Genomic DNA, 19,635 nt, shown 5'->3' with positions numbered 1-19,635 from the left:
ATGTCATAGTGCACCAACGCATTGCCCTGCAAGGAAGTTCTATTAAATTGCTGCAACTCCCATGTGTGGATGCTTATTTCTATTTAACAGTACCTTATATTGATTTAACTAAAGTTGATTCCTCGTCATGTTAAGCTAAATTGATACAAGTCATTCTTAAATCAGAGTAAGATTGTCCACATATGGGGGTTACACTAATTTAACTAAATGGTTTAAACCCATATAGATAAATTGGTACAACTTTGTCATGTGTAAGACCCAAGTTCCAACTCTTTAACGTACTTTAAATCATTCTCGATGCACATCCTTCTGGCTAAGAGAGTTCCAAGGCAATCACGACAGCTATCCAGTCTTTGGACCTCATCCTGATCAGTGGTAGATTTTTTCCCCCCTCACCTTTGTTCATAGGTATTACAACACATACAGTATGTTCAGTAAGCTCCTTTCCCTGTGGCAAGACAACTCAGATTCAACGGCATGAATTAAGGATGGAGTAGCAGCCTTAGCTCTTAATTTCATAGCTTTTGTCAAATTAAATTACAACCTTGCTTTGACATATCATAGGGTTTTTTGTTTGTTAATTGATATTAGTTTTGCAGGATTCAAATGGAACATAATTTTATAAGTTAACGGTTGATTGAAATCTCGGTCTTCATTGTTTCATGTTTTTGAGCCAGCAGTGAAAGCAAACTATTTGTTAAATCTGTTGCCTGTGTTTTACATTAGAGAAGTTTGGGTTTTGCTATTGGAAACATGCAGTGTTTTCCTTATGGAAAATCTGGCAGCTTAGCTCTGTGTGGTTCATTTTTATTATAGGCAATTTGAACGCTTCTTTCTAACATCAGCTGTATTTTTAAGCGGTACCAAGAGATAAATTCACCTTAATTATATTTTTAGGTTTTATATATATATTTTAATGAATAGGATATCAGTTTGGCTATGTCAACAGCTTTCCAGACAGGATTTATGATGAACAAAATGAAACCAGTTTAAGCAGTATCAGCAAACTAGGCATGGGTCCTAGCTAACGATACCGGTCCTGTGCAATTTACACCAGATGGAGCCATTTCAAATGAAAAAAACAGACAGTGATTAGCCACTAAGGGATCTTTTGTGCCAGGTGCAAATTTTATTCTGGTGGCATCATATTAGATTGATGTAAACTGTTGTCTGGAAACTAAACTAGAAACAGACTTGTCATTTCTCAAAGCTTACACTAACAAACTTGGTCACTAGGTATCAAACAGTTATCTCTCCCAGAAGAAATCTACAGCTGAACTGTATTTGGGATCTTGCCATTTCAGAACATTGGCAAAATACAGTACGTTTTAAAAAATTAATAGTTTAAACTTATTTGAATGTGTACTGTACATATATTTTTCCATTGTTTGACCCAAATGACATTAGCATTCCACATGTTAGCAACCAGGCATAGCTACAGACATTGTTTAACATTGGCTTAAACGGAATGTTTGTATTTAATATATATTACAGATCAATGTGCAAAATACTAAATTACTCCTTGGCCATTGCCTTCAGTTTCTAATATGGTCTCTAGAGGCTTCCACTGGCACAGTTTTGCCATTGTCTTTAACACTTACAATGTTGTCTCCTTGGGTTTCCACTGGCATGTTTTCCATTCAGTGTAATTTGGAATAATCAAATTATCTGACCCTGAAATTGGGGTGTGTAATGGAAACACCAACTTAATTTAAACCCAAAGGCATACAATAGGCATTACTGGCACCATTACAGTATTGCATACATAGCAATTGATTTGTTAGCAGAAGGTCTTTGAAATATGGCCCAAGGGATAGAGAAGTGTTTGAAACTGTGATATAAGGGCCAAAGCCAATATAGTCACTATTTATCTTTCACTTTTGTTAAAAAAAATTGATTAGGTCCAAATGTTTAGCATACATTGGTAAGGAGTAACTTCCCTAACACTACACACTGCAAAAGTTCAGTTTTATTGTCCCACAATTTTCTAGTGCTCTGCTTATTCATTAAGCATGCTATACTGTGGCGTTTGGGATCAGAGCTAAGTTGCTGGGTTGAAATTCATTGGCAAAGATGGTGAATTGTATGGGGGAAATTAAATAGAACACAATATCTTTCCCCCTTCTCCATGACTGACAGTGAACATACCCTAGAGAAAATGCTGTCCATGGGTGAGTGATATGGATATACATATTTTGCCCAAGTGCTTGTATTGTCCCAAGCAATCTGGACAGAGTCTGTGTTTCTTACTTGGCCTTGCCGTGAAAGGTGCTGAGCCACTCCTGCAAAGTGCTGATCATCAGGGCCGGCGCAACCCATTAGGCAACCCCCTAGGCGGTTGCCTAGAGCGCTAACATTTGGGGGGCGGCCACCGTGGCAGCCGGATTTTCGCCGTTTCTGTTGGGGGTGGAATTTCGGGGGCGGGACCTTCTGCTGCCTAGGGCAACAAAAAAGCCGGTGGCGCTCCTGCTGATCATCCTTAACTCCCCTTCACTGCAATGGATATTCAGGGGACTCAACCACTTTACAGATCAGGTCTCCACGCAGAAGACAATGTTAATCAGTTGTTTCCTTTAAATTTTGGTAATCTGGAATGTGATCTAAAATGATTTCTAAACTTTGTATCTCATAGCAACAGTTTGTTCCATTTGCCGTAGTAAAAACTGTGCACTGTTAGCTCCTTTAAATCCAATTTGCCTGGGTTTCTTGAAGCAGTGTGGGGGTGTCAGAAAAGTGATGCCTATATTTGTTCATGGCATTGTACTTTCTGGATTGAGCCCCAAATCAGTACCTGTGATTCAGAGGTTGGTCCTGACTATGTACTTGAATTAAGAGGTTTGCCAACAGAAATGTTTTCTTGTTGCATGTTCCATTTACATCTCTGCCATATCAGAACTCTAGCTGTAAAGCAAGCGCAAACTAGCAGCTTTCTATTATGGTAGTAAAAAAACATAAGTGCAGAATAATCTTGAAAAGAGAGAGCACTGGTAACTCTGGGTTAGGTGCAGTACAGAATGTACAGTTTTATTTTTTAAAAACAGCTCTTTAAAAGCACAATATCTCTAAAATAAAAGAATACTCAAGAAAAAAACATGTGACAGATGTTAGTCACGTTGTTTAGTGCACTACTGCAAGGCGCTCAGGTACTACGGTGATTATTGTGGTATAAGAATCTATATAGAATACAATACAAGTTTTAGCAGCATGCTCTTGAAAGTGCAGGTGGAACAAACAGTGCTCTTCCTTTCAGAATACCTTTAAAGAGCCCTGTGCAATGACAAGCCTCTCTTTAGAAACCGTGTACTCTCAGTGTTAAAGAATAGAAAAAAGATCAAGATTGCCTTCTGTCTTTTGCAATGCTACAGATTTATTTGAGTTTGCAGAGCTAAGATTCCTGTTTTAACTCCTTTGAGCCAAAGCTCTCCCTTGTGAGCCTGATGCTTGCAAAGTACTGAACGCCTCCTGCACGGTGCTGAGCACTCTGAAATCTGTAGGGGTTGCACTCTGCAGCTTCCAGAAGGAATTCAGTGCCCTACAGGATTGGACCTGATATCAGTGTCTTTGGTACAGCCAGGGCCGCCCAGAGGATTTAGGGGGCCTGGGGCAAAGCAATTTCGGGGACCCCTTCCATAAAAAAAAGTTGCAATACTATAGAATACTATATTCTCGTGGGGGGCCCTGTGGGGCCCGGGACCTGGGGCAAATTGCCCCACTTGCCCCCCCCCCCTCCCCGGGCAGCCCTGGGTACATCAATATATCCCAACGTCTGGTTCCAGAAATTCATCTGTACTCCTAGGGTGGGATCTGCAAAAGTACAGATATGATTCAGGAGCACAGGGTGCCAGTGACTTTCAGTAGTACTTGTGCTCCTAAGTTGCTTGGATACTTTTGAAAATTTCAAACCATGTTGTTTGCTTTGTAATGGTGGAAAATGTTGACACCTGCCATAAAAATAAATATTGTGTTTACCTCCTGTATACATTAGGCTAAAACCCTATATTGTTAGGAACAATCCTTCACTAGGTAGGAAGGTGGATTAGAAAACTTCTGAATGTTTTCTTTCTTTTTCTAACATCTGTGTTGAAGTAAATGAAGCAAGACTCTGAGATTAATTTAACAGAAATTCTTGTGAAAAGAATTTTGCTATCATTTTGCCATTTTTTTTTGTATGTATAATGTAAAGAGAGGCGGCATTGAATTTGTTGTGGTTTATTTTGTTACTTTTTGGATATAGGGCCTGTGTTGTGCCTACAGAGTATGTGTGCACACAAACCACATTTACGTGTACAAATATGCACTTTTGTCACAGTATTGTGTGTATTTTGCACGTGCATTTACCTATTTGTACATGCATACACATACTTTGCAGGCATAACTTGGGTACCAGTAGTTGATAAGGTATCATAAATGTAGCTTTTATAATAGTATATACTGCTTTTCAGATGGTCTTATATTGTAAATCGCGGTGTACGTATGTTTAGGGGAATGATCCAAATTAATGTATGTTCTGCCCATGGGAAAGTTACTGCAGCAGCTGTACTGACTAACCTCTACACCGCAGAGAATCTTTTTCCATGAGACCAGTATGACATTGAGGTGATCCCCACTGTAACTAAAGTTAAAGAAATAAAGCTTTATAATATCTTTTTTTCCTAAATCCCTCCATATACTTGTTACTTAATTTGTCTTGTGTTCAACTTTTCTCTCCCTTTCCCCCCACCCCCGACCAATCCTTTCTTTAATGAATGAAGCTTCTTGGTTAATTTAGTCTAGCATTAAAGACTAATGCAGTGTGTCTGGTCACCTTTAAACGAGACATTTCTATTACCCCTAGGACCGATAACATTTTTTTTTTTTTTTTAAAGTTCACTTAAATGAAGAAATTATTACAGCATTTAGATTTTGCTATAAACAGCTAATAACTATTTACACCCCATTATTAGGTGTCACATCTGCAGTTTTATGATAACTGCCTTGTACCCTAAGTCAGGGTTGCTTATTGCTGATGATTCTTCCCCCACTCTCTCCCACACCTTCTAGCTTAATGTCCTACACAGGTGATTAGTATGCTATAATTGAGTTGGTTGTAAAAAGATAATTAATTGACATTTCACTCCCAGAGAGGTCAAGCTGCCCTATCTTCTGTGGTCATTATGAGCCCAGTTATCCTGCTGGCACTCACCCCCCTGAGGTGACAGAATGACCTTTATCTTGCTGATCAAGTCATAATTGTCATAATTAAAATAGACAAGAAGGGAGGATTTAAGGAATAACTTGACGGTTTGGATGCTTTGGCTCTACTTTGCTTTGCGTAAGGATGTGAAACCTGGGTATGTAAATCTTAATAGGAAATTTGTCTCTGTCTGTCTGTCTGCGGTATTTCTAATGCATCCTTCATGACAGTATCTCCTCTGTTGTCGATACCTGTTTTGTGTAGTGTTGTCAGCAATCTGGCATTACAGAGATATGAATGAAGATTCCTATAAATAAACAAGGACACGTTTCTGAGGTGACCAACATGTGGAATCCTGCCAGGCAGTTTGAAATCATAAGCTTTAAGCACCTTTCTTTGACCACTTAGTTTTTTCCAATATTGATTCAATCACAGTTTCTCAAATAGTTTTAGGGCATGGACTCCATTTTAATACATATGTTGTGTAAATGTTAGGGATTCTGCAGATGTCAAGGGGACTCTGAAAAAAGTCAAATAGGGGAATGCAGGAGCGCCGCCAGCTTTTTTGCCGCCCTGGGCGGCAGAAGGTCCCGCCCCCGAAATGCCACCCCCAATAGAGGCGGCGGAAGGTCCCGCGCCTGAAATACCGCTGACCACCAGGGCGTCCGCAGATCCAGCCACCGCGGTCGCCACCCCCCAAATAAATAATCCTCAGAAGCCTAATGGGTTGCGCCGGCCCTGGGGGAATGCCACAACTTGAGAGTGATATAAAAAGGCAAGAGGGGCCTGAGGAGCAAGGGGAGGGGGCGTGGGAGGACTTGGTTATAGATGAGGAGGCAATTGGAGTCACATAGCACCTACGTAAGGGTATAGTTAATTATTTCAGTTTTGTATACTTAGTACGGGGTGGGCACACTTTTTGGCCTAAGGGCTGCATTGGGTTTCGTAAATTGTATGGAGGGCCGGTTAAGGGAGGGGGTCATGGCCCACTCCCCCCTCCCCCGGACTCCTGCCCCATCCAACCCCCCCTGTTCCCTGACAGCCCCTCTGGGACCCCTGCCCCATCCACACACACCTACTCCCTGTCTTCTGACTGCCCCTGGAACCCCTGCCCCTGACTGCCCCCTGCCGCCCCATCCAACCCCCCCTCCTTCCTGACTGCCCCCCCCCGGGACCCCTGCCCCCATTCAACCTCCTGCTCCCCCCCGACCCCTATCAACATCCCCGCCCCCTGACCACCACCCCGAACTCCCCTGCCCTCTATCCACCCCCTGCTCCCTGCCTCCTTACTGCGCTGCCTGGAGCACTGGTGGCTGGCGGCGCTGGAGCTGGGCCATGCTGCCGCCGCCACCACCACACAGCACAGAGCACCGGGTCAGGCCGTGCTCTGCAGCTTCGCTGCCATAGGAGCTCACAGCCTCGCTGCACAGAGCATTGTGCCAATGGCGGAGCGAGTGAGCTGAGGCTGCGGGGGAGGGGGAACAGCAGGGGAGGGGCCAGGGGCTAGCCTCCCGGGCCAGGAGCTTGGGGGCCAGGCAGGACGGTCCCGCGGGCCATAGTTTGCCCACTTCTGACTTAGTACCAAGCGGAAGAAGGATTAGATGGCTATGGTACTTAGTCCTTTTAAAGCACTTTCTTTCTGTGCAATTAAATAATCCTCAGATCCCTGGTGAGGTAAATCAGTATTATTACCCTGATTTAGAGATGAGGGAACTGAGGCACAGAGGTTGAAACGACTTGCCCAAGGTCACTTAGCAAGTCCTTGTTTCAGCCAGGATTAGAATTCAGGAGTTGCTGACCAAACCACAGTGCTGTGTCTCCTCAGCCCTTAATGCATGGTTTACGTATATAAACACGAAATACATAATGAAGGATAAATATTAGTTATTGGCAAACCTCGTGAGGCTTGATTCAAACATTCATGCAGAGTTTGGAGGTTTATTGACATTTGGGCCTTCTCCACTTCCTTCCCTGGAAGATCACTAGCACCCCTTCCCTCCACATGATCCTTCACTATAAAAGGGGTGAGTTTGGTCCAGACCAGTTATTTTTTCTAAGATTGTTTCCCCATCCTTTGTAAATATTATACCAGTTTTTTCATTAAAATGCAGCTTTAATGGTGCTTTTTCAGTGTTAGATACTTTATTGAAAAATGTATTGCACAACAGTTGTCAATAAAAGAGGCAGTCAAATTTAGTAGATACAGAGTTCTTATTGAAACTATTAGTGCATTAAGAAATTGAAATTATGCTGCAAGCAATATGGTTCCCATTCATTGCCCGGAACATAAATACTGCTACTACAGCAAAAGCTAATGGAGAGAAAGATGTTAGTTAAAGAATGTCCTTGCAGAAGTAAAGCCTTAACTTTTTATAATGTCATATAATGATAAAATTAAGGCAGCACAGAGATAATTGCATCACTTGCAAGTAGAGGCACCTTGTTTTAACATTTTTCTTCCTAGGATAAAGGATTGTAACTACAAACTACAATATATACTCATTCAGAAGCCGAATTTTTTTTAGAAAAAAGGGAAGCACCAGAGAAGGGGGTCGGCTTATGAACGGGGATAGAGAGGGAGAGGTGGGACACAGCCCCTACCCACAACAGAGGGAGCAAGGAGAGGCAGCACAGTCAGCAGAGCAGAAGGGAAGAGGCAGGGCCAGAGTCTCTCCGCTTCTGGCCATGCTGCTCTCCCCCGAGCCTCCGAAGCAGCTACAGCTCCGGGGCTGGCCGGCTGCAGCCATGCTCCCCCCCCATCCCATCCCCAGAGCAGGCTGCGGCCGCACTGCCCAGCCCGCCAGAGCATGCTGCAGCCATGCCGCCCAGCCCAGCCCACTGGAACATGCTGCGGCTGCTCCGCATGATCTGGCCTTCCGGAGCAGGCTGTGGCCGCGTTGCCCACCCTGCCGGAGCAGCTCCAACCAAGTCAGAGACATCCTCCCTTGGCCCTCCCCAGATAAGGTGGGAAGGGATGAGATGGGGAGAGTGTGGGGGTCCCGGGCTGGGGTGGGGTCATGTGGGGGGTGGTCACAGGGGTTATTCCCCTGACCCCCAGCTTCTCCCCCCCCCCTCAAAATTTCCCCACCAGTTGCTGTCCCGGGCTGTCAGGGTAAGCAGCTGGGGCACCGGGACACTTTGTTAACTTAGGTTCACCTCCGTGCCTGCAGACGCGAGGTAAACAAACCATGTCGGCCCGCCAGCGGCTTATCCTGATGGCCCGGGAGCCAAAGTTTGCTGACCCCTGAATTATAGGATCGGCTTATGAACGGGTCATAAACATTTTCCATTTTTATTTGTCCATCTTGGGGGGAAGGGGGTCGGCTTATAAACGAACTGGCTTATGATTGAGAATATACGATAATTGCTTTTTTTCCCTCTCCCAGAAAACTTGAGCCAAATTCTGATACTTTTTCAGCTTTCAGAGGGGTAGAAGTGTTAGTCTGGATCTGTAAAAAGCAACAGAGAGTCCTGTGGCATCTTTAAGACTAACAGATATATTGGAGCATGAGCTTTCGTGGGTGAATACCCACTTCGTCAGATGCATGTAATGGAAATTTCCAGAGGCAGGTATAAATATGCAGGCAAGAATCAGTCTGGAGATGATAACAAATTCTTTTCTGATCCCAAAACAACTGATTGTTCAGATCCAGAGCATCTTGAAAAACTCAGCTCCTGTGCTACAGCTAAAGATCCAACAGGCCTTTGAAAAGCCAAGTAGAGTTTAAATATACCTGGCTGACAGGCACAAGAACCAGTCAGCCATCCTGGTCCCCCTAGCCTCACCAATGCGCTCTCGCCTCCCCGGCTTTCAGGGTACTGTGTCTAATTTTCACATCTGGGTGCCTACAATTAGGCTTTTAAATTCGTATTTAGGTACCTAAATAAGTGTCCTGATTTTCCAATTTGAAATTTCATTGCAAAGAATTGGAGCTTGTGGGTGCTCAAATCCTTTGGAAATTAGACTATTTTTATTTAGGTGCCCAAATATAAATTTAAGAACGTAACTTTAGTCACTCAACTTTGAACATTTAGGCCAATGTGTCTGATTCTCCTCTCACATAAGTTTTACATCAGCTTAACTCCATTGACTTTGGTGCAGTTATACTGCTGAATTGCACTAGTGGGAGATTAGAATCAGTCTTAATCTGTTGAATAAAGGTAGAAAAGGAGAAGCTTTCACCAAACATCTTTGATTTTTTTATTTAAATTTGTTAAATATTTGCACACATTAAAAATTAATATTTGACATAGTTATGTTATCCACGGAAATGTTAATTTCTCCAATGCTACACTGGATAAAATATTATCAGAGATAATTTAATTCCTATTTTTCCATGTCTCAGGTCAGTTTATGAATGATAAACATGGCCATGCTTGTCTAATGAATGCACCATGTATGTTTTGTTGGCTTTGTTATTTTAACTAAAAAATGAGGCATTTAATTTCAAGACTTACTCTTATTTTTCTATATGTTGATGCCCTGACTGACTATGCTATTGCTTTCCTAGTCAGTTACTGTGGAGGTTGCCATTCTAGAAAGGCAGCCATACAGATTAACTTGATCACTATTTGACACACAATTTAAGAGAGGCTAAACCAGGCAAACATGACAGGCATCACTGCTTGAAAACATGAAGCAGTTAAACCACCTGTCATCTCAGCCATTAATAAAGCAAGTTAAAGAAATAAGGGAAATAATTGTCAGGTGCACATTGGGTTTTCATGGAGGGTTCCATGCTGCAAGGTGCTCAGCAAGTCCTGGAGGTGCTATTGAAATCACTTGGAGTTGAAGGCACTCAGTGCCTTGCAGAATTGAATCTATACTGTGTAACTACTGTCATCTTCTTGGGTAAATATACCGTAGCGTGCCTGGTTTGCATACCGCCACTCGTCTTTCCCTATCCTCCCATTTCTATCTCTGTGTTTCTTTTCCGCCAAGCAGGCGATGTTTTTTCCTATAGCATTCCTAGTAAAGACAAATCTACAGCACCACCAAATTCCTCTCAGCAATACTTTGCCAGAAGAGCTACAATTAAATAGAGATTGAATTCTTTGCATACTGTGTATATTGAGGAGGGTGCACCCCTTAGCTATAGTTTCCACTTTGCAACGCATCAGTCAAGATGGCCAGCAGAGACAGCCTCCTGTGTAGGGAACTCTCTGCTGGTGGAAGTGGCTTCACCATCCTTTGACTGTCCTCCCTCAGTCATCAGTGTAATGGGAAGAAGATGGCATTACAGAGGTGGAGCAGGGCATGGCAGAACAGATCTCTACTACTCCCAATCCTCCTCTGACATAAAGCCTGAGGGTCCTTATGCCAGTGGTGTAAGTTAAAGCTGTTCCCTTGCTCCTCTAAGATATGCGAGGGCAATGTGGTTTAAATTAGGGGGACACAACCAGCTCTCCGACAGCCTCGTCTTCACTGTACCGGAGCAGAGCTCATGTAGGATGGGGAATCTGCCCCCATGATTTCTATATCCAGCTATACCACTGAGTAGTTGTGTGACCTTACTCTAGTTACATAACCCACGATACCTCAGTTTATGTCACTGTAAGTGGGCCTAATAATATTTATCTGTTCTTTCGGGATGTTGTGCGGCTTATTTAAGGTCTGGAAAGTGTTTTAATATCCCTGAATATATTTATTTATTTGCTGTTGCCGTCATTCTTCATAAAGGGAGTATACATGTAAATCCATATTAGCTTTTTACGAATGTATGATTTGTTTCTATTATGCAGAAAACACTTGCTGTTTCTGAGCATAACTACTAGGTTAAGCAAACAAAGCACTTTCCAATAGCCTAGCCTTGCCATATCTACTTCAGCCAATTCTAAATGATGTAGGCAGTGCCATAAATTAGCAATGTAAAACATCTTCTCTCCTGATCTCTATAAGATACAGATGGTCACAAAGAAGATTCCCCCTCCCCCTCAAATATAAAAACACATCTGCTGAGTGAATTACAAGACTTCAGTAGGGTATTAAATATATAGATACCAATAAAGCAAGGTTTGATACTTGTCTTGGCACTTGCATGAAAGGCAAACAGTTGCATATCGTACAGTACATTTAATTCCTACAATTTCTACAGTATATTACTTTGCAAACAATATAACTGGACCCAATTCTATCTCCCTTATTTATTTTGGGTAGTATCTTCACTTCTTGAGAAGTGATGACGTTACTTATGTAGTAAAGTATTACTCAATGTGAGTAAGAGTGGCAGAATCAGGCACATAGAGATGCATTAGCAGCTGTTATGTTAGTTCAAGGTTTCTCAGACTTTTGTACTTTTCACATAGCAAGCCTCTGAGTGTGACCCCCCCCCTTATACATTAAAAACACTTTTTTATATATTTAACACTATTATAAATGCTGGAGGCAAAGCGGGGTTTGGGGTGGAGGCTGATAGGTCGCGACCCCCCCATGTTGTAACCTCGCGACCCCCTGAGGGGTCCCGACCCCCAGTTTGAGAACCCCTGTGTTAGTTAATTATGCTCATAGCACTTTGTTGCTGGTTTCTTAAATGTGTTTCCTTTGTCACTTTTCAGGATTTGAAGGTGAAAGTCTCCGTCCTCCTGCCAGTCAGAGAGTGGAGCGTGGCTGTGTTGTTTTCAGAAACATCATGCTTGCACCTCCTCCGGCTAATTATCAACCATTCATGCTTTTGGATGAACTAAACAAAGTAAGAAGACTTCATTATAAAACATTTTTAATTTGTCCCAAGCAAACTGGACACTTTATCAGATGTCTCAGTTCCCTCTATAAATCAATACTGTTAATTCATCCTTGCAAAATCATTGGATAATTATACAAGCCCAAGCACCAAATCTGCTCTTCCATTGTGATGATGTTGATGGGAAAAAAAATAACTGCTTTGCTCTCACATAAAGAAAAATGCCGGCCATGAGCAAGTCAAATTTGGCAAGGCAAGAATAACTAATGTTAATTGTTAGTTAGTGTTTCACTTCCTGGCAACTTTGTCCCTCCAGATGCCCATGTTAATCAACAGCAGCAAAAGAGAGCAACCGTGCGTTCTTTTGAGATCTGCAGAAATCTGGTGCACCATAATATTTTTTCTGATATAAACAAACAAGTAATTAGTGATAATATACCTGGTTTTCCACACTATCTCCAGTGACACCTTCCAAATGGTGATCTTTACGGAGAAGGCGAACACATTCACCTACATGTTGAACAAAAGATAATATGAGACCATGATGGTGACCCACTGTTTGTTCTCATTTTCTAAATATGATTTGCAAGTCCCCTGAAAAGCGCGTGTAACTTCCTGCAAAGTCCTACAGTAGCTAATACTTACTTGTTCTTTTGCAAGTTTTTGGAAAAAAGAAATTACACATGAGCTCATAGCTGGTGTGAAGTTCATACAGATTACTACAATATTAACAAAATATACAGCTTTATATGTTCAAAGCATAGGAAAAGACACTCATCTCTGTAGATTTTCATGTGTGTTCTTGACTCATCAGCAGCTGTAGAGCCAAAATGAAGAATCCAGAGTATTGATAGGATACTAATGGTGTAAAATTGTGGACTATGTTTGAGGAGGATAGTCTTGTGAATAAGATGCATGACTGAGTCTCAGGAAATCTGGATTCAGTTCCAGCTCTGATAGCAACAGTGGCAAATCTCTTTTTCTCCCTCCCTTTGTCTGTCTTGCCCATTTAGGTTGTGAGCTCTTCAGGGCAAGAGTTATCTTTTACAATGGGACATTGATCTCAGCCAGGACCTCTAGGACCTCTACCCTGATAGAAATACTAATAATAAATAACCAGACATGAGCCAGGTAGACCACTCTTCCATATAGAAAACTAGAGTAAAACTACGGCACAAATATATCATTTTTTCAATGCAAACAGTATTTTGTATGAATAGGTAACTACCAAAATCATAACTTTTTGACTGGTTAAAAAGCTATCTTTAGATTAGATTTGAGCCATAGTAAGATATAATGCTGAAAGTTCCTGAAATCTAATTGACTGTAAACTAACCTTAAATAATTCTAATGTTCAGTTGCTAACTATAATGTTTCTGACGATAAAAAATACAAGATAACATCTCTCCTGTGACAATCACTAGAATTAAAAAAAAAAGAAAAAATATCTGATTCAGGTAATGCTTCTGATCATAACTTCCCTGGCTTTGCAATATATCCCTGCAGGAGGGGACCCAAAACAAAGTATCAGGAAAAAAAAAAAAAGACAAGTGAAACTGATCAACCTTTCAGCCTTGTCAAATTCAGTGTTACCTACAACAGTACAGATAGGCTCTGTATCACAGTACAGTGTGAATGTGGAAAAATATTTAAAACAATGATTCATTTTCTTAAGACTTCCAAAAATAATTTCTCCTACTTTACTGATGCTTTAAAAATATCAGCCCAATCAAATACCAAGAGCAAAATTCTGTGATCAGCCATAATGACTTTAATGAAGAAACTGAAAAGAAAACATTAATTTAAAAAAGTGAAATGACATCTGTAGGATTGCACACAGAGGTAGCATTTAGCCTGCTGTGGTTTATAAGATACCTTTAAAAGATGGTAGGATCAGGACCAATGGCTTGAAGCTAAAGAAATAAAAGTTCTGGAGAAGGTTCTTAATAGTTAGCACTGTTGTGGCCAGGACTACACCAAAGGAGGTGGATGAGACTCCATCGTTGCAAACAGTCATGTACCAATGAGACAAAAACTTAGTGGGAATAAAGTAGGCAGATTCCTACAAAATGCAGGAACAGGGTCAGACTACATGATCCAAATTGTCTTAGATTCTTAAAAATACAGAGCTGTATAAACTGTCATTTCCCTTACTGTGATTTGCCTAAGGGAAATGTCAGGGATGTTGATTTTGTAGGTGTTGGCGGCCAAATTTTGCTTACAGGAATAAATATGTGACACGAAGGTTATAGCAGAATCTGGAGCATATATGCAAATCAAAAGCCACCAAATCCAAGCGATGATGATTTTGCATTAGTAGTTATTTTCAGTTACGAACGCAAAGGAAAACATTAGCACATCATAAATTACAACTCCACTTTTTGGCAGTCCCCTTGAGCAGTGCAGAAATACATTTTCCTTTTTCCGCTCTAGAAAGGAGGCAAAAAGCCAAGTGGAAGGATATCTGCTGAGAAAGCGGAGAAGATGACAGTCTCACAGGAGAAAATTGTAGACAGCAGGTAGGTGTGGATCAGTATTTCTGCTGCTCAGCTGGAGGACGCTTTCCACTTAAAGCAATGCTTACCTTCATGCAGCAAGCAACAGGGGCTCCTCTGAGGTGAAATGACTCTGTTTTCTCTTTGTTGACCACTGCCACAATTATCATATAAGATTGCCTTTCACACTTGACATCAATATATTTCTAATGGTTTTTATAATTTACTTCAGACATATACATTTATACCTATTTGATTTGGATGTGACAGTTAACCGAACTACACATGTACCAGGGCACCTTGCACAGGAAGTGTGTGTATACGTTTTAACTTCAGATCCGTTTCTAGAATAAACTCTTTGAAGTTTTTCTTTTTGAAATGTCATAAGTAAAGGAGGATTAGATCATGCTTCTAAAATTGCTCTCATATTTAGCAGTCCAGACATAAAATCTATGTTGTCCACTTTTTATCAAGGTGGTGGTGATGATGATGATTAGAAAGGGGGGCGGGGAATGATTTAGAATAAACAAATCTATGTTAAAAAAAAAGTGTCTCCTTGAACTATGTGGCAAGTAAAGTTTTTCAGAGCTGCTTTGGACAACAGTGGTCATGCAGTGATCATATTTTCTTATGGTTCGTGAGGTGAATTGGGGAAAGAAAAGGAGAGGTACTCTTTCAAGCTCTATACTCCCATCATTCAAAATGAAACTTAAAATTGAGACTCTGCTCATGCAGATCTTCCTGGCATGATTGTCATTCTCCTGCTTTGGTCAGCAATGAAATAATTAACAATGTTGATGTTTAATTTGTCAGCTTGATAAGAAATATGGCACTTCTGTCAGAGCTATTAGTTCAGGCAGAGATCAGTGCATTAGTTAACCTTGACACAGTGAAACAAATGTAATCTTCATAACCATGAGGCGTAGAAAGATTTTATTTTATATGAAGATCTAGATTCTGGAGCAAATTTTCTGCAGCAAGGAATGGGCAAGGGATAGATTCACTGGCTGGGGAATCACACAATACACATAACCCTGATGATAGCTGCTTTGTGTCATAACAAAAATAATTGTGATACCATAAGGAAAAATCAACAAATTTATCATAGTGTATTAAAGGAAAAGCAGAGGAAGCCAAGCAATCTCATTGACTCCCAGTCCTTTGGTTACCCCATGATAGCTGTACTGGTTTCATCACTGCAAAGTTTTACTATGTCTTCAGTATCCAAAAGTAATTGTTGAAAAAGTTTTTCCAATGTATGTCATAGAAACATCTGTGACAACATTGAGACTGCCTACTGTTTCAACCCCCTGTTGTGCTGACTCTGTAGACAGTTCAGAGCATCAGGACACAGCAGCAAATGAACCACAAACACAAGGGACAGATTTTAAGCATCAGGCTGCAACTTTATTAAATTAATGCTGGGGCACTGTTTGCCAACCCCTACTCTTGCATACCCAGCATTTAATGGGGTCCAGTGTGGTGGGGTTACAGGGTCCCACCATGTATAAATTGGTGAAAATCCTTCTCAGCCTACCCCTAGGCCTCAGCTGACTTCTGAAACCACACCCCTATGGCTACCAAGGGGTGATCTCAGTCCACGAAGACTTAAGGTTTCCCCTTCTCCTACAGGCACAAGGTCCACCACTGAAATCCCAGGTCTCAGCTCTAGGAGGTGGCCCTTTTAGCCTTTATCCACACTAGCCACTGGCTACAAATAGTGACAAGTTTAACAGTCTTACCTTTCCTAATATTAAATTTTCAAGTCCTATTCCTTTCAACCCAACTGGGCCTCCATGAGGCTGCAGAAAAGCTGAAAAAGCCCACTGAATCTAGGTCTGTTTGGCCTAACAGAAAAAATTATTTTCTGATCCCAAAACGAGTGATTGTTCAGACCCATAACATCCTGAAAAACTCAGCTCCTGTGCTACAACTAAGTGGAGGGAGGACAGGACAGCTAAAGGTCCAACAGGCCTTTGAAAAGCCAAATAGAGTTTAAATATACCTGTCTGACAGGCACAAGAATCAGTCAGCCATCCTGGTCCCCCTAGCCTCACCAATGTGCTCTCGTCTCCCCCGCTTTCAGGGTCTTATTTCTGCTGGTCCAACCCAACAACTTCTCTTGGGATGGGCACTTATAGAAGACCCAATATTTAGCCCCAAAAGGCATTTTTTGTCTCATTAGAGCTGAGATTCAGTGACTGTAAAACAAGCCTCTAATGAGGAAAAACAACTCTTTCCCCCCCGCTCCCCCAAATGCCAGATTTTCTGCCAAGCAACCATCACACAGACAAACCAATAGGAGAAATGAATTATCCCTTACAACATCTCTTCTCTGAATACCCCAGCCTTTATTCTGCTCCATTGGTCTTCCCCTCTGACCGTCTTGGAACTGTTTTGAAATTTAGGGCTGTAGGCCCAGGAATATCAGAAAAATCAGTAAAGACAAAAAGGTGGAAGTGTCAGTCTTAATATATATCTGTTCAGGCAGTCATAGTACGATAGTATTTCTGTTTGTGTCACTCATAGCTGGCAGCCTTCTGTTTATGATGATTATATTTTTCTTTCCTGTTCTAACTCTGGAAGACATTCTCTAAACAAGCTATGAAGAGCTTTGGAGAGTTTATAGCTACATTAATCTTTTGTGTGTCTTTGTTTAGATGTAAAAAGGAGATCACAGCCCATGTTTTCAGACGTAACTGTAACCTTTATCTGTATGTTAAAGAGGAAAAGCTCTTACGCTATTGTTGCTGAGAGTATAGATATTCTGTGTACTATGCCTCATCAATAGGCAGTGTAGTGATTATGTTAAAAGTTGAAAATGTGATGATAGAATTTATATAACTGAAATTCTGGCTCTTAACAAAGAACACATGACACTTACCTCCTTCTTAGATCAAGGTGATCCATTCCAGTACAATTGAATTCTGGCATCTTATCAGCATTTGGCTCAGTGTGTATAAATTGCTTCAGATGTTTGTTTGAAATCTAGAGACAGTAGTAGAAATTGCTTCCATTAAATAACAATGTCATCTTCAGAATACAAAGCCATGGGTTTGATCCCTGTTGCTTAGATGTGAAATAAGAAAGAAATTTAATTACTATTTCTGGCTTTTGCATAATATTATGCCCCTAGAAATAGCTTTTTTGAAAGGAGTACCAGAATATGTTACATTTGTCACGTGCAAGCAAAAGCAATTTTATGGATAATTTATTGTCTTTTTGAGATTTTCATTTAAAAGAGAAAACTGTAATATGTTCTGGACTTCATTTTTCCTTCAACAGCCTCACCCTACAGACATTCTTGCCCAGCTGACCCACTGGAAAAACAATATTTAAATGCCATGACTTCTTACCCAGGAATAATTACACAATAATTTCAGTACAGTGAATCAAACTTTCCTTTGAGTTCCTTTGAAAATGTAGCAGATCAAGAATCTGGTTTCTCAGTGCCATCTAATCCATTTGCAACCCTGAAGGCAAACACTAAGCCTTTTCCATATTCTATCCACGGATGTGACTGCATAAATGCTGTGGTATGAGACAACAGCAAATTAAACTGCAGCAGAAGCAGCAAATATTAGGGGAAAATGAAAACTCCTGACTCAGAGGAGCTGGGCAATGACAGACTCCTCATTATAGATCTTTTCATATGGAGAAGAATGACTGATAAATGAGGTTGCTGTGACATAAAGAGGATGAGAACACAGTTGGACGTTCATGCAAAAATTATGCTTTCTGTACAAAACAAATAGAAGAATGGGTGATATCTAATTTGCATCTCTTCTTATCAACAAACTGATTAAGGAGACATCTTCTGGAGCAGATGGTAAAGTTGTCATCTGCAAGATTAAGATACCATGTGTACCCTTTTCCCCTGTTTTGGTTGTGATGGAGGTGACATTAGCTGTAATCTTCTTGTTCGTTGCCAGTCGTTTACTATCTCTTTAAGGGATTACAGTTGATATACATGTAGTTCTTTAAAATCTTGACATTAGGGAAATCTGCCATTGACCAGAATCCTCCTACCTCTTTCTATTGCTGAAGAATAGCAAAGCATAAAATAACTATCATGGAACCCCGTCTTGCTTTGTCTGCTCATTCTAGTAATTACATGAACAGCTCCATTGACTTCAGTGTCGGTAAGAGTTGCAGGATTAACCTCTTTGTGATTTTCAGTGGCCTCTAGATACTGAACAAGACACTTCATCATGACCTTTCAAACTGGTTGGAGTGCCAAAATCTTGGAGTGCCAAGGCAATGCAGCATGGGCAACAAAAGCTATTAGAGGCATGGAGAGACTTCCATATGAAGAGATGTTGAAAAGAAGGGGGATTGTTTTGTTTCGAGAGGGGTTCCTGTTTACTCTTTCTCATAATACCAAAGCAATATTCAATACAATTTAAAGGCAATGAATTTGAAAATGATAAAAGGATTTTTTTTAGAGTAGCAGCCGTGTTAGTCTGTATCCGCAAAAAGAAGAACAGGAGTACTTGTGGCACCTTAGAGACTAACAAATTTATTAGAGCATAAGCTTTCGTGGACTACAGCCCACTTCTTCGGATTTTTGTTATTGTACATAATTTATAATTAACCTGTGGAACTCCGTTGCCTCTGGATATTACTAAGGCCAATGAAAAGGATTAGACACTTATATGGATGTTGAGAACATTCAATTACATTAGATAGAATTTTTAAAAAGTGTAAAATGAATATTCAGGAATTATGCCAACTCATTCATTGGCACTTATTGAGAAGAAAATTCCCTTAGGGCAGGTTATTTTCTATAACTGTCCACTCTCCATTTTCACCAGTAGTCCCCAAACTTTTTACGTCATGCCTCCCCTTACCTCTGTCCATTTCCCCACCACCACCCTCCGGGGCCGGGAGCAGGACCGCAGCTCTGGAAGTGGGGGACACAGACAGGGTAAGGGGGCTGAGGCTGGGGACACACCTGGGGGCAGGAGCTGAGGCTGGGGGCCAAGGCCAACAGCCAGGACCCCGGGCATGGGGCCAGCCTCAGAGCTGGATGGCACTCCCTCCCCACCCCCTATGCAGGCTGGTCTGGGCCCCAGCTGTGACCCCCCCCCGCCACCCCAAAAGTTCCTCCATGCCCCCGTAGAGGGGCAAGCCCCACAGTTTTGGGACCTCTGATTTTTCACCTTTCTCTGAAGTATCTGGTATTGGCCACTGTCAGAGATAGGACACTAGACTAGATGAACACCTGGTACAAAATATATCCTTGCATGAGTACAGTAGATTGATGAGCTTAAAGATTTTCAAAACC

At 41.4% G+C, this 19,635-nt stretch overlaps 1 protein-coding gene across 5 annotated transcripts in view; it reads left to right on the top strand.

Annotated features, from left to right (window-relative positions):
• MORN1 (MORN repeat containing 1) overlaps window positions 1-19,635 on the top strand; it is a 138,792-nt gene that overhangs the window by 49,740 nt on the left and 69,417 nt on the right. For all 5 annotated transcript variants that reach the window (XR_008442825.1, XM_054009498.1, XM_054009499.1 and 2 more), the window contains exons 11-12: window positions 11,729-11,862; window positions 14,287-14,372. Coding sequence is in view for 4 of the 5 variants with exons in the window: in XM_054009498.1 (XP_053865473.1) it covers window positions 11,729-11,862; window positions 14,287-14,372 (220 nt within the window). In the remaining variant the exon portion in view is untranslated. The remainder of the gene's footprint in view (window positions 1-11,728; window positions 11,863-14,286; window positions 14,373-19,635) is intronic.

The sequence above is a fragment of the Malaclemys terrapin genome, chromosome 19 (assembly GCF_027887155.1).
Source record: "Malaclemys terrapin pileata isolate rMalTer1 chromosome 19, rMalTer1.hap1, whole genome shotgun sequence".
Lineage (NCBI taxonomy): Eukaryota > Metazoa > Chordata > Testudines > Emydidae > Malaclemys > Malaclemys terrapin.
This window is presented reverse-complemented; position numbering and strand designations above follow the sequence as displayed.